The 23,354-nt window shown below is 41.6% G+C and overlaps 1 protein-coding gene across 5 annotated transcripts; it reads right to left on the bottom strand.

Moving 5' to 3' along the window:
• Positions 1-269: 269 nt before the first annotated feature.
• On the bottom strand, positions 270-23,204 carry LOC131128281 (uncharacterized). 5 transcript variants are annotated; one of them, XM_058070981.2, is made up of 13 exons: positions 23,086-23,204; positions 21,807-21,900; positions 19,549-20,759; positions 19,347-19,446; positions 15,206-18,295; positions 14,548-14,673; positions 5,086-5,204; positions 4,443-4,611; positions 4,192-4,354; positions 2,744-2,877; positions 2,522-2,658; positions 1,628-1,703; positions 270-1,538 (listed from the first exon to the last, which is right to left on the bottom strand). In XM_058070981.2, exons 3-12 carry the CDS (start codon positions 20,742-20,744, stop codon positions 1,628-1,630), a joined length of 5,310 nt encoding a protein of 1,769 aa, XP_057926964.2. In that variant the 5' UTR covers positions 20,745-20,759; positions 21,807-21,900; positions 23,086-23,204; the 3' UTR covers positions 270-1,538. The 5 variants fall into 5 exon arrangements, with proteins under 5 accessions (XP_057926964.2, XP_057926965.2, XP_057926961.2 ...); XM_058070982.2 differs by having other exon boundaries at positions 19,549-20,745; XM_058070978.2 differs by having other exon boundaries at positions 22,973-23,165.
• Positions 23,205-23,354: the final 150 nt, after the last annotated feature.

Genomic DNA, 23,354 nt, shown 5'->3' with positions numbered 1-23,354 from the left:
GTGATTGGGTAGTGACCAGTCCAGGGTGTACCCCGCCTCTTGCCTGAAGACAGCTGGGATAGGCTCCAGCACCCCCTGCGACCCTCGTGAAGTTAAGCGGTAGAAAATAAATGAATGAATTATTATTATTATTTATTCACAGGCTTTTAATTTTGAGGTATTTATATTGGAGAGCTGCAACAATACTGTAAATCAATGATTAATTGATTGTCCAATTAATTGAATTTGGGTATTTCATTTAAAAGGATTAAGCAAGAAGACACATCAGGGCAAGTCAAATAGATTTTTTATTAAGAATTGATTCACTTTAGGACACAGGCCAGAACAACACCAAAAAATGAACAAAAGAAATTACAAAAATGAAACCCTCAAATGTATTTTACACATATTTTACAAAAAAACAGGGATAATCCACACAGTCATTCTTTCTTTGTATGAATATTCTAATTCTCACCCGCATACAGGAGACCAAAACGAGGGTCAGTGCTGTCGTGCATCAAGTGACAAAGTGCTTTAGAGAAGCTCGGGGGGGGGGGGGTCAATGGCAAACATGATGAGGCAGACACACATGTAATATGGAGTCATTTAACAATTGAGGCGATAAAGTTGTGTGAGTCAAAATCATCCCCTTGACTCCGGGCAGCGAAGATTGTGCATCATGCACTTGTTGCACATGGGGGGGGGGTGGCACATTGCCAGAGCACGATATGGAGTGTGTGACAACAGTAAGGTGCTGTATGGCTTTTATGATGCAAAAAGAGGGAGAAGACATGATTAATGCCGCATTTGTGCTGTTAAGGAGTGTTCAAGATGCAAAGTCACTTAGCCAAAAGTCCCCATCCATCAACCATAAAGGAAAAATACATATTTAAAAAAAAAAGACCCTCAATATTGAGAAATAAAAACTCCCCAAAACTCTTTATCATTGTGAAAGCATACAAAATATAACATCTCATGATTACTTACATGATATACATCCCAACTAATGATGTGGTCAGCAGCTTTCAAAGTTCAACAAGGAACCATTACTGTCTGAAATGTTGTCCTATGGCAATGCTTGTGTGACTCCCATCAATGACTGAGAACATGAAGACAACACACATACCACCACTGACGTGTACATATTAGTCTAGTAAGGAAACTCAGTATAAACATTCTGTATTGTATTGTATTGTACTAGCTGGCTATCCAGCATGCTGTGAATTGTGCAGTGGTCCCTCAAGTTAACCATTTCCTGACAGGAAATGAATCCCCTTCACTACTACCCCACAATTCTTCTGGTCCCGATCAAAGTGTTCTCAAGAGGTCACTCCCCTATAAGCAGAGCAGCTGGGTGTGTTTGCTTTTTTTTTTTTTTTTTGCTGTTGTTGTTTTATAGATCCTCTAAAAAAGGCACCATGCATGATCAACCCAGACAGTAAGAGAACCAAAAGGAATGAGAAAAAAAAATCTATACATCAGCAGCAGATTCCACCCTCCTACTCTCTGAGTCGAACATTAAGGCCTCAGTTTCTTATGGATCCATCTCAGAAGGCAACCTTGAAGAGAGAATCGCTTGTCAAAATGGACGCCGAAATACATTTGGGTTGTTAAATGAGCAAAATAACAGTCTCTCATCTCAGCTTACTTAGTTCTCGTTCTCGTGCTGACTGAAGCGCTTCTTAGACTTGAGCTCTTTCAACCAGCTGGGTGATTCCTCCTCACTAAAACATGTGATAGAAAGACGTAAACAGTCATGCATGCTATGCTAAATATAAAAGAGTAGTATATAACATGCTGGCATGTTTGTCGCATTTTTGATCTGTTTTGTGCTTGATTGAAAAACATGTCAAGGAGGTTGTCCAGGAAGTGCGCATATACTCTTGATATTGAATGGTCGCTCCAAATGCGCATAACAAAAACATCAAATAATGGCAAATAAAATTTCATGGTACAGGGGGGGGGGGAAAAAAAAGATATTGAATGTTGCTGCTGGGGTACCTAGCACTTGAGCTAAAAGTTATTGCTCGTTTCAATTGCTGTATATAGCACATTCCTTAGCAAGCCGAAGTGCCTGTGATCATTTCCTAAAACCACACATCCTTTATTCATGCACACATTATGGCTGTCTAATTCAGTAAAAACCTGGAGTAAATTCAGTTTTTGGAGGTGGTCTGTCATAAAATTTTTTAAATTATATACAGTCATGAAAAAAATAATTAGACCACTTTGTTTCTTCAGTTTCTTGTTTGTTTTAATGCCTGGTACAACTAGAGGTACAGTTGTTTGGACAAATACAACAATGACAACAAAAATAACTCAGAAGAGTAATTTTTGGGGGAATATAATGTTTTGTTACATATAATGTATAAGAATATAAGCACGTTTGGCAAAAATCAAGAAAGCCATGGAAGTTGTTAGATATCAAACAAATGTACCTTTAGTTGTATCAGGCAAGTGAACAAATAAAGGGGTGGTCTAATAATTTTTTACATGACATTACATACACGATGTATGTAAGAAAATGTTTTGTTCCACATACCCATTTTCTTTGCCACCAGCTGGGGGCAGAACCCGAGCAGCCCGAGGCAGGAAGGGTGATTTGGGGGAGCGGGAGGGCAGCGAAGGAGAAGGTGCGTCTGTTTGATTGTCGGAGTCACTCCTCTTCTTTAAGTGGACCTAGCAGCATATTTAGAAGGAGCCATCGTGGGTCAGAGAAGGCTGACTTGAGGTGTGAGTTCAAACAGTGGAAATTCTCTCTGACCTTTAAAGCAACGGGGTCCACCCCAGGGAACAAGGCGATCCTCTGGGGTTGAGAAGCAACAGCAGCACCGGCTTCTGCTGCTCTTCCCTGCTCCTTTGGGTCTACTTCATCCATCTTACTCTCAACCTTCTCCTCTGTCAGGGAAACACAATAACATCATGTATGTGAGGAGAATGCTCCTAACATTGAGACCACAAAAGTGGAATTGACAGCATTAATAATAGATATTATGATATGTGTTGTATTAGAAAGTGTAACCACAAAACACCCCATTGACTCCTTGTCCGAGTACAAGAAATATGTCCTAAAAGTAGAGGGACTATCAAGACAGAGGACGATACATCACGATGATCATCGCGAGATGATACACAAGATTGAGTCTGACGACGAATTAAATTATCAGCACCATACACGTAACAGCAATGGCGGGACACAAGTTACAAAGCTGCATCTGCGGCCGGAAAAAGAATCCGAAAAAGGAATCCATCAGGGGAGAAGAAAGTGTCTAAAGGAGCACATCAAGGGACCTGCTGGCATTGACCACGACTTCCTGAGAAGCACGGCAAATCAGTCGAGTGAAGCCCAGGGGCAGGATGCTCACCACAAGCCCTCAGGGTATCAGAACCCCAGATGAAGCACAAGCAGGATCAGATCTTTCAATGGAATTAAGTCCTGAGTCAGTGGAAAGTGATAACTTTCATCTTTTTTTATTTACCCTTTTTTTGTTTCATGTTTTAATTACTGTTAGATATGTCATTCATGTGTTATGTGTACAGTGTGAGCAGCTTAGGTGTTAATGTAGTGTAGGTTTTGACTTACACTAAACTGATGTGTCGTAGGAATGCAACTGGTTTGTATACTTCCTGTGCATTGTAGGTTACATAAAGTATGCAGCCTCACATTTAAATCATTAAGACTCCAGTAATCATTGTTTTTGTTATAGTCAGCCTTAAGCATTAAAGTTAAGATTAAAGTGTTTGTTTTTTAATTTTAATATTAAAAGTGCCACCCTCGGCCATCTCTGTGTGGAGTTTGCATGTTCTCCCCGTGCATGCGTGGGTTTTCTCCGGGTACTCCGGTTTCCTCCCACATTCCAAAAACATGCTAGGTTAATTGGCGACTCCAAATTGTCCATAGGTATGAATGTGAGTGTGAATGGTTGTTTGTCTATATGTGCCCTGTGATTGGCTGGCGACCAGTCCAGGGTGTACCCCGCCTCTCGCCCGAAGACAGCTGGGATAGGCTCCAGCACCCCCCGCGAGCCTCGTGAGGAAAAGCGGTAGAAAATGAATGAATGAATATTAAAAGTGATTAACTAATTTCACACAGTTAATTCAGTTGAAATGTTGCCTAAAATTGCCTGCAGGCGTAATAAAAGTTTTATTATGGCAACAGTTACGAGGTTCAACTGTACTCTGACTTTATCCATCTCTTCAACAAACACAAACCTGTGGAGTCTTGGTAGATCCAGTTGTCAGAAGCTTCCCCCTCCCCCCCAACGTGGGTAGTGCTCTGACGAGCAGCTCTGGAAGGCCGCGTCCTGGGAGCACGTTTTTTCCCCAGCTGGACTCTGGAGCGGAGGGCGCTGTTGTCTAACAGGGTGGTTGGGGCCTTGGGCAAATACATTGGAGAATTGGCAAAAGTGTTCCATTTTGTGGATCATGTTGAAAAACATATGGCTAATGCACATGGTACTAACATCAGGGAATGAGAGTGGCTGGCTCTCAGAGGAAGGAGAAGGATGCAGGCCGTCAAAGACGTCTGCATCCAACTGCGAGACGTGTTGACTTTGCAGGAGCGAAGAATGAGTTGCATTCCTTGGAGAAGGGCTGAGGTTGCTTTCCGAGTTGGGAGTGGCAGAGGTTTGGCTGAAAAGGATAATAATAAGAAGAAAACAAACATACTTGAAGCTGATTCTTGGCAGTATGAATTATTTTATCATGTCGATGAGATCTATTTGTCAACTCATTCAGATGGAATGTAGGTGTGTCCAAGCACAGTAGTGATATTCTTCTCTGACCACAGGAGGTCAGTAATGATTAGCCTACCAAGAAGAACTTTATTCTCCATTACAACCCACTCTAAATATGCTTTTCCTGTTTATCGGCTGTCTTGCATGCTGTCATTGTTACACTTTAGTTTGGATTTCAGCATGCTGTGCTTTTTAGTGTTCTCTACAATTTATTTCATTAATGCATTGTTTTGTTTTTTTACTTCCTGGCCTCTTCATGCACAAGTAAAACAAATAATAAATTCCTTGTTTGTGTCAAATCAGGACATTGGATTTGAATGATTTAATCAATGTTTCATGCGTGCTTATAAGTAGTGTCATTGGTGTTTACCTGTCATCAGTATGTAGTCCTGTCTCCCAGGTCCCATATTGACTATCAGTCTCACCGACTGGAGTTTCAGAGTCCTTCTCCTCCTCCTCTTCACCACTTACACTTGGTTTCTGTTGCACCTGGAGGCAAAAAAGTTAGGCATTGCATTAGTCAAAGTGGCGATCGTTAAACGATTTAACAGCAAAAAAAAGTACAATGTGGTCTCAATGACATCTTACCACTTCAACTTGAACTAAGATAGGATGATGCCAAGGTGAAGTGCTAGTGAGGGTCGTGTAGACGTATGATAGTTCTTGTTTATCATCATTAACATGTACCTACTGAAGAGCCAACGATGCAAATAAAAGGCAGATACAACACATGGACTGGTTTATGGAGGCAGAACTGGACAGGGGGAAAAGATGGGTGCCGATGGGTGGCTTGGTAGGCCGCTAAAGTGTGTGTTTGCTGGCTACTGAACCATGTCTCTTTTAATGAGGCTGGTACAGAGGACATACTGTCTCAAAACCACACAGAGCCCAAAGAGGCGTGTCTGTGCATGAACTGATAAACCTGCCCTATATAGCAAAACACAATAGGAAATCCTTCTGTCCTCACATTTTGCCTCAGGGCTGGACAGGGAAACATGATACACCTGCCTCTTAATTACCACCATGCTTGTACCATGAAAGCAGTACTATTGAACAGGAACTGTACAGTGCATACTTATTCTAAGGACATTTTAAGAGGAAAAAGGGAACAGTAGCGGGACAGTAACTGAGTGAGTAGGAAAACAGAAACAAAAAAAAAACAAGGTCAAATTTGTATCATGCACAAATGCAATTACAATAAACAGGAAGCACAGAGCAACAGGAAGACAACAACAATAAGCTAGAGGTCACTTTGAAAAAGTTGACTCCAAGGATTGATATTAAAGTTTCCTCAAAACAAAGAGTTTTTTTCACTCAGGATGTGAAAAACCCTTCCTTTAACTTTCTGGGAGAAGACAGATTTCTGTAGTGTCGTCTTCACTGTCCCACTTTAAAGAGCAGCAACATGTTTACCTTTAGATTTGGTTTAACAACAAAGTGCAACATTTAAAACATTCCGAGACTTTGCCAAGTTTCATGAGTGAGTCAAGAGGCCCAGTATAGGGCATCATTGCAAGTGTTCCATATAATTGCTATCCTCAGTTCCAGATGGAGACCTTGGTATTACATCATCACCCTCTTGCCTTTCTTACACTGCTATCACCGTTGTCAAAGCGCCAATAACAAAAAAAAAATTAAAAGCAGACCTTGTTTATTATACATTCCTGTCCTACACGTATGTCTGTCACTTAATTAAAGGCACACCCAGATAGGAGTATCCGTAAGAGGTCCATAACATCTACTGATGTGTCAGTGCATCAGCTATTACGCATTAATGGAAAAAATGTGAACTATGAAGCCAAACTGAAAAGCCGTAGATGTGTTTATTATACATGAATGTAAAAAAAAAAAAGACAGGGTTGCACGGTGCCCTGTGGTTAGCGCGCAGGCCACACAGCTAGGAGACCCAAGTTCGATTCCACCCTTGGGCATCTGTGTGTGGAGTCTCCTCGTGCATGCGTGGGTTTTCTCCCACATTCCAAAAACATGCTAGGTTAATTGACGACTCCAAATTGTCCACGGGTATGAATGTGAGTGTGAATGGTTGTTTGTCTATATGTGCCCTGTGATTGGCTGGCAACCGCCCTCAGTGTGTACCCCGCCTCTCGCCCAAAGACAGCTGGGATAGGCTTCAGCACACCCATGACCCTTGTGAGGATAAGCGGTAGAAAATGAACGAATGGAAGAAAAAAAAAAACATTTCCAAAGGCAACACTAATACTGCTGGGTACTTTTTTTGTTTCATTTACCAGAGTTTCCTCTATAATTCTTTGAAGGTGGTGGGCTGCATGGGAGGGCAGCCGCTGCTGTGTCATCTGGATTTTTTTTATTTTTTAATGATGGCAAATAACATTTTTCAGACTTATTTATTAATTTATTTTTTCAACAGCCAGTGGAGAACATTGCAAAAGCACTTAAAAAGAATCTAAAATGTTGAGCAATATATATATAGTGTTCCAGATTGATAACCCCCATCAAATGTGAGGCCTTCTGCAATGGTAGTTGCATATATCTTTTTCTGATTGAGACTGTTAGAATGTCTATCGCACACGGTTGAACATGCATGGAAAACACGCTTGTAAAGTAAGCAAGCCCACAGGTCTGCAAGTGTCGATTTATAGCCGTCGGAAGGCTTTTTCTTAATAACATTAGCAATAGCCAACTTCCCCTTGACGACGGGAAGGGTGTGTCGGGGGAAACAACATAACAAAGAGCGGATGAATAGAATGTTGAAGGAGAGCGGGCTGATCATTGAACAGTCTTGACTGACAGTCTGCAGAGGAAGCGGTTGGAATAAAACGTTGGAAACTTCAACTTGGTAATGCACTGATTAATGTGTGATACTCATGCAGGGCCCCTTGACACCAGACAATTGCTCCCTCCAGTATAAAGGCCAATTGGGAACACCCATTGTATCCGTATATTATGTGCTTATTAAAAGAAAAAACAACAGTCTTGAAATTAATCATCAATTAAATCAAAATACCACAGCTCATGTCTGCATACACATACTGTACGGTGACAAATATTGTATTGTATATACAATATGTATGGTTTGTGTGTGTGTGGTGGGGGGGGGGGTGTTCGTCAGGGCTGCTAATGTAGCCATATAAAATAAGCAAAAGATTATTCACAACAACAGACTCATAGAATGGCACTACTGCTCAAATAGAGTAGGAATGCTCTGCTTGAATTTATGAAAAATCATAAATAAATATGACCTAATGTCTACATATAATAATATACCATATAAATAAATACTAAATATAAACTCCGTTGAAAACAACTATATAATGTCATGACTCTTGCTACATGCGGATTTTCATTATATAAATGTACATTCAAAAATCCATCCATTCATCTTCTATACCGCTTATCCTCACGAGGGTCGCATGCATGCTGGAGCCTATCCCAGCTGTCTTCGGGCGAGAGGCGGGGTACACCATGGACTGGTCGCCAGCCAATCACAGGGCACATATAGACAAACAACCATTCACACCCATGTCTAGTAAAAAAAAAATAAGCATAAAAGAATGTAAAAATCTGACTTGGCTTAAGAATTTAGCTTAGAAAGGTTCGGATTTGCAATCAGCTGAATGCTAAGGGGGCTCAGTAAAGAAAGATTTAAAGGATTATTCACATTACTCAGTCTAGGGGTTTTTTTTTTTTTTTATTTAACCTGTTGTGCTACATGTTCTAACTATAAAGATTTGGCTTTATATATATGATTCACAGCCCCCATTACAAGAGTGTAATGTCAAGGAAAGACATACACGATACTTTGAATGATCAATTTGGATAGTACACTAGCTAGGAATTACTAGATTACAAAAAGAAATATCAGTTACAAAACGGCATGTGCTGTGTGACAAAAATGGCCCAAAAGAAGGATCAGACATATTAGGCTTTCTGATATATTTTCTTCAAGACAGTTTCAAATGGAAATAAAAAATAGTTTGCTGAGGCCGAACAATGTTAAACATGTTCCTCTTACTCATTCACTAAATCAGGGGAATCACACACCACACATTTTATACTACAGCTGGTGAGCAGCCAGACCCAACTGGCCACAATGCAAGTTGACTGTAGTAGCAAAAAGGTAAAAAAATATCCTTGATTCGGCACACAAAATTTAATAAATTCTTCCTGGGCTTTGGGGTAATAGGTTACGTAAATCTGGCAAATAAGTAACCAATCATAACCTCTCACCTCCCTCTCGCAACTGTTTGCACCATATACTGACTTCCTGGGCACCGTTCCATCTCTTTAAGCTATCCTGAAAGCCATACAAGGAACAAAGACCACTGGTCCCCAGACAACTACAAGACTACAAGACTAAAAGATCTGTTGACATGACTTAGAGCCAAAAAAGACGTCATGAAAACATTGCTTATCTTTAGCACTTCTGACTCAACAAGGGCTGCACAGCACTTACAGCAAACAGGTGTTACCTAAAGATAGGAGGATCACTACTGCAATGTGTCCATACATGGAAATCTAAATCTGTATTTTCCAACAAACACAGATGAGGTTTGACCTCCAGGAAATGAAACTATCAGAAAATGTGGAGTAGCCACCCCTTGCAGGCACTTTTCTGTACAGATTTTAGCCACACTTGCTGTATGCTGGAACAGAAAAGGGCCTTCCCCAAAAAGTTCCCACATAGTTGGAAGCGTAAAATTGTCTTGGTAAGGTACACAATTAAGATAAAGGGGTACCTAGTAGGCATTTTGGCATGCTGTATACAGTAAAGTCTCGTTATATCGATATCGGTTAAAACAAATTACTACTTATTACGATACTATTTTCATTTCCCGGCAAATTTCTAGTCTTTTATGATATACTGTAATTAGCTCAGTTAGTACGATACACGGTTATTATGATAATCCGGTTACTAGGATGCCCTTTTCATCTCCCGCCAGCCAATTTGGTCTGCTTATATCGATACAAAAGCAGCTTAAATCAATCTTTGCTTAAAGATTTCAATACCAAAAAAGAACACGGCGAACGGCTGCTTCCAGTCAACTTTATTTTTCACACTTCCACCACCAGAGTGCAGCACACACAGCGGAAAACACCCGTCCCTCGCGCCTACCCCTCCGGGTGGCAACACCTTCCCTATCGATAGTTCTGGGGTGAATTATGTCCCGGTAACCGGTAATCACTACAGCGTAAGTTTATTTTTATTTACTGTAGTACAAAATTTATTGTAGTACAAAAGCATGCTATATACGCAATCCATGAACTCAAGGAGAAAATGACATGCCATATCAAAGATCCGCCCACTTTTAATGCAGTTCGGCGCAGGATCGGATATATGGATAGTCCGGTTATATCGGTATTTTTTCCGACTCCCGAGAATATCGATATAACGAGACTTTACTGTATATCATTTTTAAAAGCATAACTCAAGAAAAAGGGAAAACACAGTAACATTTACGCACAATATATAGGGAAGGAATAGTGATAAAAGGAAACAGAGGTTAATAGGCAGCATGATCAGTGCAAAGGGTGAAATTCCTGCATAAACATTAGAAAACACATATACATTTGAGGAAAATAATCACAATTCAGGCTGCTTTCTTACAGATGTGGGGGTGTTGGGTGCGGTGCGCCGGCGTAAGGACAGACGTTGCTGGCTGCGCAGTGAAAATCTACGAATGGACTCCCTGCTCCGGGATGCTAACGAGCGCAAAGAGTTTGTTCTATTGAAGTGTCCGGTCCTGTCATCTTCCCGGCCTCCTCTCTCCACTGAACTGGAAAATAAGCCGAGTGCCCCATGAAAGGAGCGACGAACATTTCCTACCCATCCTGACACTTGAGAGTGCGCCACTGATAGCTTGTCCCCTAGATACTCCATCTCAGCTCAGTCCTCGCAAAAACCAGCTGTGTCACAAACGTCTCCGAGCTGAGCTAAGACATTTCAAAGCAGCAAGGAATCATTAAGAGTGTGGCATATGATTGATATGCTCCAATCCAAGGACGTTGTCCTTTTCACTAGGCTGCAGGGTCAATACTGCAGCAGTGCAGAAGGTGAGGGAGAAAAACTGCCCATCCGGTCCTATGGTGCTCTCTGATGCTTAAAGTACTGCATTAAGTTTAACACCAGCCAGTCTGACTGGAACAGGATCGAGACTCCGGTTGTTTTCACTTGTTAAGGTCTTCTCTGGAGTGCCGACCCAGAGGAGCCACAAGGACTATGTTTCATCTCATCTCTGTCAAGGCGCCTGGCTGTCAGCCAGTAAATTGTGACATTTATAATGTCTATTTCGATGCACACGAGATATGTGTGCTATGGTATGGCTATAAAACCACTGTCTGGACATGTAAAGGTTATGTAATGCGGCTGTACAGCTAACGCTTACTTTTAGTACAGCACTAAATGCTATGCTGTTTACCAACAAACTCTGCGATATTCATTTGCCTTTAAATGCAGACTACTGCTCAAGTGCATGTGATGAAAAAGTTTTCTATTCTCGCAATATGCTGACTGAGCTAACACATATTGAGTGTAATAGATTTTTAACAGCTCTCTTGCCAAATAAGCAGGTGTATTCCCCTCTGTCTAAACCTCAGCCTTAATTGGAGCCAAAGAGACACTTCTTCTAGGAGTGATGTGCTTGGCCTTCTTCCTGAACAAATCCAAAGTTAAAAGGGTAAAAAGAAAAAAAAACAAAAGGTTAATGTCCCAAGCAAGCTGACTATACAAGGCTGTCTTCTGTCAAAAAGGAGAAATGGTGCAAGAAGAAAAGCTGTAGTGATGATTTGTATTCCATCAAGAAATCCAGAGAGTATCCACTGGCAGGAACAAGGGCCGCATTGGGAAAGTCAAATCCACAGTCGGTGAGGGGGGAAAAAAGAGAAAATGTTGTCTCCTTGCTTAAATCTGCAGGTACAGACAGGTAGGGGAAAAAATGCGTCAGCTGAGCTGCTTCCGCTATCCAGCAGTATAGGACTCACCGTCAAGGAGAAACTGGGTGGAGAGAGGGAGTCGGAGAGAGCGAGAGCAAGAATGGGAGGGCCCTGATTTCCAACAGGAGGGAGTGGGGAGGGGAACATATGTTCTGCGGTGCTGTTGCTCAGGCCCGTTTTGATTGCAGAGCAAGAACACTTAAGTGTCACAGCCACAGAAGAAGGGATATGGAACAAATATAGATACTTGGAAAAGAAGTGGCCGTGTTAACCAGCACAGAATTCAAAGTCTTGGCATGATAATACAGTACTGTATGTGACCAACCCACAGATTGTGTTTACACCACTGTGTGATCACGCTAAGCAAAAGAAACATAGCGTGATGAAACATGCAAGAGAATGAAAAGTAGCTATTACAAGTGATTGTGTCAACCAATTAGGTATGACAGTGTTGCCAAGAAACGCTCACTTGCTTTTACACATGCTGTGGAAAAGAATCACTAAAATAAATCTACTCCATAAGCACTTTACAGGAGTTCATATTACAGTAAACTGAGACAGAGGAGCTAAAATGCTGTATCACTGTGCAAATAGTATGCCCTCTACAGGTAATCTGTGAAACATGGCAGGGAAACAGCAGAGTAAAATTACCTGTTCTGTACAGCTAAAAAGCACAACTACCTCACATGAAGTATTTTCTCATGAAAATGATTGTCACATCCATAGACTCACAGTGATGGATGATGACATTAATGTTGCAGATTGTAAAACGTGGTCATGATGTTGTATTTAAAAAGGTCCTAAAAAGGTCCTATAGTAGGCATGACAAAATATATGCTTGTTGTTCCTCTGTTTAGGTCTTGTCTAAACAATGAGAGGGCGCCATCATGACGACTTCTACTCCTAATATTAGTGGAACAGCATTTATTAGAGCGGCAACAATTAATTGATGATTAATTAATCCATTATTAATTAATTAATCGACAAGTCTGTTAGTATTCAATTAATCTTTTATTTAAAAAATTTAAATATCCTCTGATTTCAGCCTCTCAAATGTGAATATTTTTACATTTTACTCAGTCATCAATGAAAGCAGACCTAATATCTTTGTGTTTTTTAGGCAAAACAATTTTATCACACCCAGTCAGATTTGACCTTGACTTTTTAATATGTTGCGGATGTTGGCCTAGCCAATACCGGATTAATTGACAAAACAACCTTCACATTAAGAGAGAAAATAATCGTTACTTGCAGCCATAGTATTTATAAACCTGCAGCAGTTCCAGTAAAGTAACAGAAGTACTGACAACTGAGTAGAAGGTAACTCAATCTTACTGTATAGCACACAGTTAACATTTCAAATGCGAAGAAAAGATATCAGCGTCAGCAATAGTACAGTATTCTTTTCTGTTGCAAATAGCAGAAAACAAAGTTAACCTGTATATTATCTTTATCTTTGCTTTGTTTTTGAAATACTCAAATATACATATCCATAGGGAATGTTGCTAGAATAAGCTACTTTGCATTGTCCATACCAGTTGTGGCTCAGAGATGCTCATCAATTCCTCTCGAGAGGATATCATTCGCTGTGCAGTAGTCGCGAGGCGGACACTCAACCAGAGACCAAAAACAAAGGACATGATGAGTCGCTGAAGAACATAATTGATCATATACACAATTATTGAGTGCAGCTCTCACAGAAAAATAGAAAGCGTTGTTACTTACCCAGACATAGTGTGGGCTTAAGCAACATGACCATAAATACAACACAGCTCTCAGCCCTGTGCCCATCTTTGCTCTGCTCATCTCACTCTTACTCACCAGCTTCCTTTCAACATAATGATGTCAGCACACAACCATGACATCATCTGTGTGACTCGGAGGGCACTCCCCCTAGGGTAGCTTTATTTCCCTTCCAGTATTTTAGCTGGATATGCAACAGTCCAACACAGTACCACTAGATGGTGGTAGCGATCTTATGCTCAGTGAGTTTTGCAATAATACATTTAAAGTAGGTGGGTATTTGCAAATGAAGGAAAGGCAAATGTCACCATATTATGAATGTAATAAAATGTTATTATAGTGGGGTTAGTATTGACTGGAAGGACTACTGAAGGGAAACCATCTTTTCAGCAGGGCACACGAGCATTAAGCCCTCTCGTGTCACTGCTTTCCCTGATCCATACTCTCAGGCTTCTCACGGCATGCTAACAATTGGTGGATTTCAGGCCCAATGAAAGTTTTCGGCCACCACTTCCTGACATCACGATGTAAGCTGGGCAAGGGTAATGAGAAAGATTGTGCTATTTGGCCATAATAACAAGATGCTTGGAGGAGACCATGTGAGTCTTTCAAGCCGAAGAGCACCGTACCCACTGCCAAGCAACAGCTCGGCGGCTGGAATATGAACACAAGCGAGTGTTCCAACAGGCTAATGATGCCAAACACACAACAAATTGAACAGCTTTCCCGAAGACTCGACCTCAACCCTATTGAACATTTGTGGACAATAATTAAAAGCCGGGTCAGTGCCAGGAAACCAACCAACAGCAAACAACAGTAAAATATTTCGACGAATTCTGCCAAGATGAAGTGTCAAACATCCAGAAGCTCTGATGATAGTGAAACTTCCAAAGAGACATTTAAGTAAATATGAGTGGAGGTGTATAGACACATTATATTTGCGCCTGTATACATAATCTGACCTTGTGTAAATTAGAGCAAATTCCAAATAATTATGTTGTATAACCATTCACCCCAAGAATAAGAACGATTCAAATAAATCATTAAGTGCCTAAAATTGACGTGACATTCAAGATGAGTATATGGAAACGTCTGATCAGAACTGTATTTTTGCATTATTTCTTTCCTGGAAAATACTTACAGCTGTTAATATCAAACTTTAGTGAGCTTTACATACCCAGCTGGGAGGGTCCTGTTCTCTGTGAGCACTACGACTCCTTATCCTGTAGATACTACCCTCTAGTGCACCACTAGAAGGGGCAGATCGGCGTGACATACTGCGTGAACGCTTCCGATTCAGTTCCTATAACGGGAAACGTGTTATAAGTCATTATGTGTTCACACCATTAAACCCCTGTATCACAAGTAAGATTATTTATCCGATACAGGTGTCACGCCGGGCTCACACTGAATCCGTTGCGGCCACCGGAAGCATTCTGTACGGTGCAGCTCCATTTCCAGCGGCCGCACGACACAACAGAAATAATCCGTTGGGGGCCCTCTCTGGTCAAAGCCGGAGCAGAACTCGCCGCTGCGTCTAATGAGGTCAGTGTGAGTGGCACTTGCGGCAAGCCGGACTGGATCATGACCGGGGCCGTGACGGATTAAGTGTGAGCCCGGGGTCACTCAGTCAATGACCCTTTCAAGCCTTCTACTGTATGTACAGTGGTATGACAGAAAATAAGAGTTGCTAGCACATGTGGCTCAGGAACAATAAGTAGGAAGACCGCATGCTTACACAGTAACTTTGTATTTGCTCAAACAGGCAAAAGAATTCTGCATAATGCTATTTTTTTTTTCCATGAAATGAATCACTACAGATCCCTTCCATTTACCTGTGATCCCTGTGATCTCCTGTGGTTCCAGACCTTTTCCCTGTTGTCTTGGGATTTCAGTTCTCTGGGCAACCAGACCTGATCAACATGAGCACTGCTTGAGACTCCACCAGTTGTTGCCTCTCTTTGGGCAAAAGGGTCCATGTAAAGTGGTTGGCCTTGCCTATGGGGCCATTGGTTCTGTGAGGCAAGAAACTGTTGCTCCTTCCTATGAAGTCCATGATCTGGGCTGACTTTGGTGGGGTGAGACATCTGGCTAGGCTGTAGTTCCCAGGGGTCTTGTGTGGATGTTGTCCACACTGGGCTTGTAAAATCAGACATCCGTGGTGGTACCTTCCGGGTGATATCTCTTTCAGGCGCAGGCCGTAGTATGCTATCAAAGTTGGAATTAACTTCCTGAATACTGGCAACAGGCAGTAGATCTTGACTGGAGCAGTCTATGTCAAAAACAGCAGGTTTATGTGTTTGGGGTCTGGGTGAGGGCTCCTTCCATCGTAATGCTGGGTCGGTGTGATGAGAGGTGGGAGTTCTGAGCACAGCGTCCAAATCCACCACTTTGGGCCTTAGCGGGGATTGCTCCAACCTCATCTTCTCCTGTTCTTCTTTCCTTTGCTTCTCCTTGAGTCTATGTCTCTCTGCTTCTTGAAGTTTAGCAACTTGTCTCATTTTCTCTGCCTCAGCCTTTTCCATAGCCTCCCTTAGTTTGTGTTCTTCGATGTCTGGATGCCAGCTGTCCATCTCTGTTTGATTTAGCATTTCAAACTCCATTAATTGTATTCTCTCTATCTCTTTAATTCGCTCCGCTTCCCTCCGAAGCTTCTCCTTTCTCAAGTCTTTTTGTCTTTCCAGCTCTTTAATCTTTTCCCTCTCAATGTCTTCCTCGTGCTCCCTCTCAATTTGTTGTTTTTCCCTTTCTTTATCAATCTCTTTCAGTCTCAATATTTCCTGTTCTAAAGCCATTTGTTTGATTTTATCTTTCTCTCTGTCCATCTTCTCTTTGAGTCGCTGCTTTTCAAGTTGCTGTCGTTCCTTTTCTTTTTGCTTCTGTTTTTCAAAGTCCGAGAGCTTTTCTGCCTCCATCTCTTTCATTTTCTCCAGGTCCTCCATTCTCTGCTTATTCCTTTGCATTTCCATTAGACGCGTCTCCTTATCGAGCTCTCTTTGCATCTCTTCCTCCCATTGTCTCTGTCGCTCCCATTCACGGTTCCTCTCCTGTTCCAGTTGGTGCTGCCTCTGTTTTTCCTGCTCTCGCTGTCTGTCAAGCTCTCGCCATCTCTCCTTTTCCAGTTCTCTTTGCCTCATCAGTTCTCGCTGTCTCTCCATTTCATGCTCCCTTTGCCTCAGTTGTTCTTGCTGTCTCTGAAGTTCTACCTGTTTCTCTTGCTCCTTCAGTCGGATCAGTTCTCGCTGTCTCTCAAGTTCTCTCTGTCTAACAGTCTCCTGCTCTCTCAACCACATCAGCTCTTGCTGCCTAGCCAGTTCTTGCTGTCTCTCCTTTTCTTGCTCCCGAAACCTCATCAGTTCTTGCTGCCTCTCAAGTTGTCGCTGTCTCTCCACTTCCTGCTCCCTTAGCCTCATCTGTTCTTGCTGCCTCTCCATTTCTTTTTGTCTCTCAACTTCTTTTTGCCTCTCCTTTTCCAGTTGCTTGAGCTTCATTAGTTCTTGCTGCCTCTCAAGTTCTCGCTGTCGCTCCTTTTCCTGCTCCTTCAGCCTCATTTGTTCACGTTGTCTCTCGAGTTCTTGCTCTCTCTGCCTTTCAATTTCTTGTTGTTTCTGCTTTTCTAGCTCTCTTTGCCTCTCCTGATCCTGCCGTCTAGCTTTTTCTTTCTCAAGCTGCAATTGTCTCTGTTTTTCAAACTCCAATTCTCTGAGCTGTTTAAGCTGTCTCTGCTGTGCCAGGGCACTTTGTTTCTCCCTTTCTATTGCTTTCTGTCTTTCAAATTCTCTTTGTATCTCCCTTTCCTTCATTTGTGAAAATTGTAAAATTGCTTGATTTTCAATTTCTATTTGTCTCTGTTTTTCCCTCTCAAGCTCGTTTATCTTATCATCATTTTTTGGTCCTCTTTTTACTTCTGGCATTTTGTCAGCTGTTTGCACATCCATTGCTGGTGCTATCTGCCTGGGTGAAATGTGACTTATCATCCCTGTGTCCACATTTTTGTCCTGATGCTTTTTTCCAAATGTTTCATTTAATGACAGATTCCTCTTAATGGCAGAAACCTTACCTTGAGAGCTTCCCTGTCCAGAACCTATTGAAAAATCATCATAAGGTATTGCTGAACTTATGATGTCAGTGCCTACCTCCAAAGGAGACATAGATCCCTGTATTTGTCCTGTCAAAGCAAAATAAGTTGCCTTGGGTTTTGACTTTTCATCTCCCTGCAGTGTTTTCAAGCGTTTAGGAGCTGCAGCTGTTTCCTCTTGCTCTGCTTCTCTTTGTCTGTCTTTGCTCGAGTCAATTTCTTTCTCCTTAGGTGACTGCTTTTGTGTCTCATTCTCCACACCTGGCTCTGGGCTTGCCCATTTCTGCAAGGACCTTATTCGCAAGTATCGAGGCTGCTGCTCTAATGCCGTTGTCGAAGCGGGCTCTCCTTGAATTAAACCAGTTTTCTCCATCATCATCCTGTTTCCCTCAGAGCGTCTGGAGTGTAAGGTCATGGCCTTGTCCTCGCGCTGACCAGATGGGATGCTCTCACTGACTGCTGTGCTCTCTCCTACTGCTTTCACAGTGGCCATGGAGTGGTTCACTCGCAGGGAACTTGGAAATAAAGAATCTTTATACGTGGCAGTCACTAGAGTACCTCCATCTTCACTGCTTCCTCTCCTCAAAGATGGGCTATTGAGTGAGTCAGGGTCCTTGGCCAATTGTTTATCTTTATCCACCATCAGCACACTGGATCGCTCGACAATATTATCAAATATGGACGCTCGCACTGTTTGCACTTCAACACTGGGGCTGCTTTGTTTGATGGTAGGACTAAATGGCTCTTCTGTCGCTGGACTTTCTGTCATTGAGCTGTTCCGTTTGAGCTGATCCTGGAAATCCACCAAATCCTTTTTGTAACTGGTGTTGACTGTTGCAGCTTCAATCTAAATGAAATCAGAATCATATCATCAGGGATGTAGTGACAATTGGCAAGCCTGCAACTAACTGTATACAGTAGTGCGGGGGACTCAAACTTGCGGCCCGCGGGCCAAATGCGGCCCGTGAGACGCTAGTTTGAGGCCCCCACCTTGATACCAAAGTTTAATGTTGAAATGACAGCTTAAAGCTGTGAGCACACCGGACACAATTAACATGATTTTGCCCCGCCGATACTGTTACCCTACCCTGTTACCCCGCCCTGTTTTGCTTTGGATTAGCAATGAAGCTAAAGGCTTATGACGCTGGGTACAAATAAATGCAGAACATTATTTGGAATAAAACGGAAAATACACGTCAAGATAAAGCATCTCATCAAACATGTTGTTAAAGTTACCACGCTGCTCCCAGATGGAACCGAGTACGATGCTAACTTGCTAATTGGGTAAAATTATTAAGTTTCATTAATGTGCATGTTAAAGGTTAAATAACTGTTAATACTGTACATTTGAATCTGAAAAAAATAATTTCTCTACCAACTGTATGTGGTTTCTTATGTTTTTCTTATTTGCTGTTTTATTATTTTACTTATTTATTACTGATTGATTGATTTATTGTCTTTATTCTTAATTTGTTTATTTACTTATTTTATCTTACTTTGTGTATAGAAAAATAAAAATTAAGATATTTGAGAACAGTGGAATGTTTTATCAGATATTTTGGTGTGGAAAACCGGAACCAAAGTACTGAAAAAGTGTAGGGTATAGCAGAAGCAAAAGCATTGAAGATAGTTTTTTATTGATTTTTTTCCCAGTTTTTAATAAATACGTTTTGGGGTTTTTTTGAAAACCTGATCCGGCCCGGCTTCACCCAGAACCTAACTCCGGTGGCCCCCAGGTAAATTGAGTTTGAGACCCCAGCAGTAGTGCCTTGGTTTTCATTATTAATCTGTTAATCATTGTCTTTTTCTATGCTTTATCTTTTGCCAGCTATCAAGGCTTTCTTCACTGCAACTGTTGACAAAGACCAACTGAAATAAACTCAAAAAGAGATCCGTACCGCTCTTACCTTCCTTTGAGGATCTTTTCTGATGTCATGATATTCTGTTTCCTCACTGAGGGAAACACCGCCAAAGTCAGATAACTTCTCAGACGAAAACCTGATGAACACAGATTACACAACAAAAGCCACGGATGACAATGGAACTCATGGACAAAGACATGCATCAAAAGCAAACCAAGGCAATACTAGCAGTTCTTACTTTTTGGTGAGGTCAGAGGGCAGGGTGCGGAACTTCACTGCTGGTTTCAAAACAGGACTCTGAGTTGGCATATCATCTGTTAGCTGCTTGATGCGCTGTTTAACACCCACTTGTGGTTCAGAAACAGGGACTCTCTGCACTTGAGAAGGAATATCCGATGTTTGTCCGGCGGACACTGTCTCAGGAGTGGAAGAGGATTCAATAAGGAGATTAATCCGTGACTTGACGCTAACCCCTCGATGATCCTCTTCAGTCACTTTTACACTTATTTTGTCTTCATTTTTGTTGGTCTTCTCATCTGAGGCCACTGGGGTTTCTTCAACATCACTATTATGCCTCAAGATAGTGTTTGTCTGCTGCTGTGGCTTTTGTGGAAATGCTTCCTTTTTCGTAGGGCTTTCCTGATTGTTGGGTTTGATCATTTTACGATGTAATGGCAGACCAACTGTCTCAAACTTGGGTGTCTGATCAGATGAAACCAAGCGAGGAGCAGGAAGTGGTGTCTCAAGATTGTGAAGGAAAACAGCTGACACAGGTCTAGGCTTGGAACCACGGGGTTTGGGTCGTGGTGGGACAACTGCCTCTAATGGACTTTTTTCCTCCTCTTTGTCAATGTGATTAAGAAACCCCAATGACTTGGCTCTTGCAATGGATGCCCCACTCTGCATCGGTGTCTTCTGGTTCTTAGGTTTCGGTCTCTCTGGCGGCAAAGGAGGAGTGAGTTTAATGTTGTCTACAATGTCAAGAGGAGGGGCTGGTTTAAATGGGGGGGCAACCGGCTTGGTTGTTTGCCCAGTATTCACCTTAGTGGATGTTTTAAATGAGGTTGAGGTAGGATGACCAGGGCTGGTTGACACAGAACTTGGCTTGACGATGGCAACTGGGTGCTGTGGTTTTGGACTGCATGGAATGTCTGGTTTGTATCCAACAAGGTGAGTGGACACTGGCCTGGGTTTGGGATGAGGCTTTGGGGCAGGTACAGGCTTCATAGTGGGTTGCTTCTCAAGGGTGAACGGCTTTGGGTTAAGACGCGGTTTGGGGCCAGGGACAGGTTTTTTAGGTTCTGGAGTGATTATATGAGACTGACTGATTGATGAACTTGTATTACTTGAGTCAGTCAGAGGACTCAAGTGAAGTGTTCCTCCTGTCACTGTCCTCCCAACGTCCCCGCTCTGTACCTCCACCTGCGCAGCCATTCTGCTCAACAGCACCTATGGAAAAACATTGCTCTCAGTGAAGTATCAAAACTACCATAATATGTCCAATATGCCAACATGAAATGCTGAAATATAAGCCTTACAACCAGACTCTATCAAGCCATTACTGTGGACTTTGTATTGGGCGTGCCATGAGAGTGAGAAATGCAATGTACAGCATTTACTCAAGGTAATTGATCACTCTACAACAATAAAACAGAGTGTGCACAAATGAGTAAGCACAGGTGTTATTATTCAATCAGAGACAATGATATTTGTGGTAAAAGACATGCACTCAGATACTTTTCATGGTAAGAGAATTGTACAGGCTCTTTGTATTGATGCACCTGTGGCTGTGGCTGGGTAATGTAGCAAGGGACAATTGTAAAGTAAAAAAAAAAAAAAGGAAGTAGCTTTCCTAATGTGGCAAACATCAGGCAGAAGTGGGTGGAGTTTCTAATTCCCGGCCAACGGTTTTGTGAACATGGGCCAATACAAGCTGGACTATCCACCCAAACGGGCAGGAAAAGGTGCAGAGTCTGGAAGCTGTAGAAAGCTTTCTGTGCAGGTTATCATGTGTAGCTGCTCTAGGAGTCCAGAAAATTGAACAAAATGAGCATAATAGGCCCCCTTTAACAGAAAACAACAAAATTAAGTGGCAAAAGAAAGTTAATTTGTATTTTGAAACATATTTACTTACTTTTCATGTTTACAATTACATGCACATGCATCATGCTCAATTATGCAAAGTATACAATGATGTCATCTACACTGATTTCTATTAAGAAAGTCAGAAGAAAGACAATTGGAAGTTTCTTTAAAGCAGAACAAGACAATTATGTCTCCAACACTACAATAATAAACTGTGCTATACACCATAGCAAGGTGTGTTTGTGTGTGAGAAAAAAAAAGTACAATCAAAGATAACCCAAGCCCTTCCCTGTTTGACCTTTGAGAGTATTGGATGACGTATTCAATGTTTCTGTGCAGAAAAACCTCACAACAAAGTTTGATCTGGGAAAAGCCCAACAGCAAAAATATTACAAGAAATGTTTTTTTTACCTGATCAGATATCAACCGTTTTCTGTAGAAGTCTGACTTATGTAATGAGCAAGCAGCGATGTCATATCACACAGGAGGAAGGTGTTGAAGTAGCCTAGGAGAAGCACACTTACCGGTAAGTCAGAAAGTAACACAGAGGTTTTATCTGAGTAAGACAAACATTTCCGACTGCTGTGATTTGGGCTGTAGCCACTCCAATCCATGAATTTGAATCACGCCAATGCAGTTGTGTTGACACTGGCGCAGACTTCGGCAATCAGGCACAACCTTACATCTAAGCTAATGGCACACATCCAGACATAAAAAACAAAAAACTACACCTGAAAACTAATGAGCCCAATGCTGATTTTGTATAAGCTCATCTGCCCAATCGTCTGCTCTCCATTTTCAGTCTTTAAAAATGAATTAATGTACGACACAAAATCAAAACAGGAAACATTTTAGCCACAGTGGAATGCAAAACATTTGTGAGTCTAACATGGGGGGGTTTGTGCAACATTCAAATCATTACACTCTCAAGCAAGTGCTGGCAAATGCTTATAAACATTTCAGCTTCAATGTAGTTTTGTTGTAATCACAAGTCACACCTTTCTTTGTGTTTCGCAGACATGTTAATCCCCAATACATTACAAAAACCAGCAAATGATAGTCATTATTTTATGGTCCCTTGTTTTCCGCAATAGCAACCACACAAATCAATAAAAATTATGTAAATAAAACATTTATTACAGTGTTAAATCAGTATATTATGGGCTTTTGCTTTAACACAGATTTAAACAGCATTCGATCCATTCTAGCAATTTGCATTATTTTTAAATCGATACATTTCTTTATTGGTCTTGAAAATCAACAAGTGCTAAATCTCCCCCGTACTGCTCGTCTAAACACGATGGTGGACCAGAACCTGGTCCGGATTAGCAAAAGTCCGTTAGCCTGTTCTGAAGTAGGAGTCCGTTTAAAGTAACATAGACACAGTGTGCGCACGTTTTAAAAGGAGGATGCAAAGACTAAATGTTCAGGTTGGATTAGTTGGCCAAGTAAACGCGTATTGAGCTCGCTTGTTAGCAACCGACCGCTAACAACTCAAGACAAGGCAAACTAATCAAAATGGAAACACTGACTCAACCTGTCTTTCGCTTTTGGATGCGAACCACAAGGCAACTTACCTAACTCAAGTCCGTCCTTCCTTTGGCCCAATCCAAACTTTATAGAGTAGTTACATGATAGTACTAGATAGTATAATAAATTGTAACAGTAGGTGTTTAGCAGAGCAGCTTACTTAGCAGGTTGACTTAGCTAGCCAAGAGGCTGCTATCCTGTCTCAGGTTGCAGTGTTGTTGACAGGCAGGACGACACACACCGACTGGCTGCTGATTAGTTAGCGGCATTACATTACACGTTCCGGTTTTCAAAATAATATAACGGATAATATTTTCAAAACAAAAGTATAGCAAACTTACTTGAAGGTGCGTAACTGTTAAATGTATCCAAATTGTCTGCTGAACAGTGGCGTCATTTAGGGTTGAAGCTGAATTATTGTGCAAATTC

Source organism: Doryrhamphus excisus, linkage group LG3 (assembly GCF_037039965.1).
Source record: "Doryrhamphus excisus strain RoL-2023G ecotype Guam linkage group LG3, RoL_Dexc_Guam_v1.1, whole genome shotgun sequence".
Lineage (NCBI taxonomy): Eukaryota > Metazoa > Chordata > Actinopteri > Syngnathiformes > Syngnathidae > Doryrhamphus > Doryrhamphus excisus.
The sequence above is the reverse complement of the archived record's forward strand: the minus strand, read 5'-3'. Positions and strand labels throughout refer to the sequence as shown.

Coding starts and splice junctions, on each gene's coding strand:
- LOC131128281 (XM_058070981.2), bottom strand. CDS start 20,744: ATGGCTGCGCAGGTGGAGGTACAGAGCGGGGACGTTGGGAGGACAGTG. Junction 4,355..4,442: donor AGCCACTCTCATTCCCTGAT/GTTAGTACCATG, acceptor TATTTGCCCAAG/GCCCCAACCACCCTGTTAGA. Junction 2,659..2,743: donor TGGACCCCGTTGCTTTAAAG/GTCAGAGAGAAT, acceptor ATATGCTGCTAG/GTCCACTTAAAGAAGAGGAG.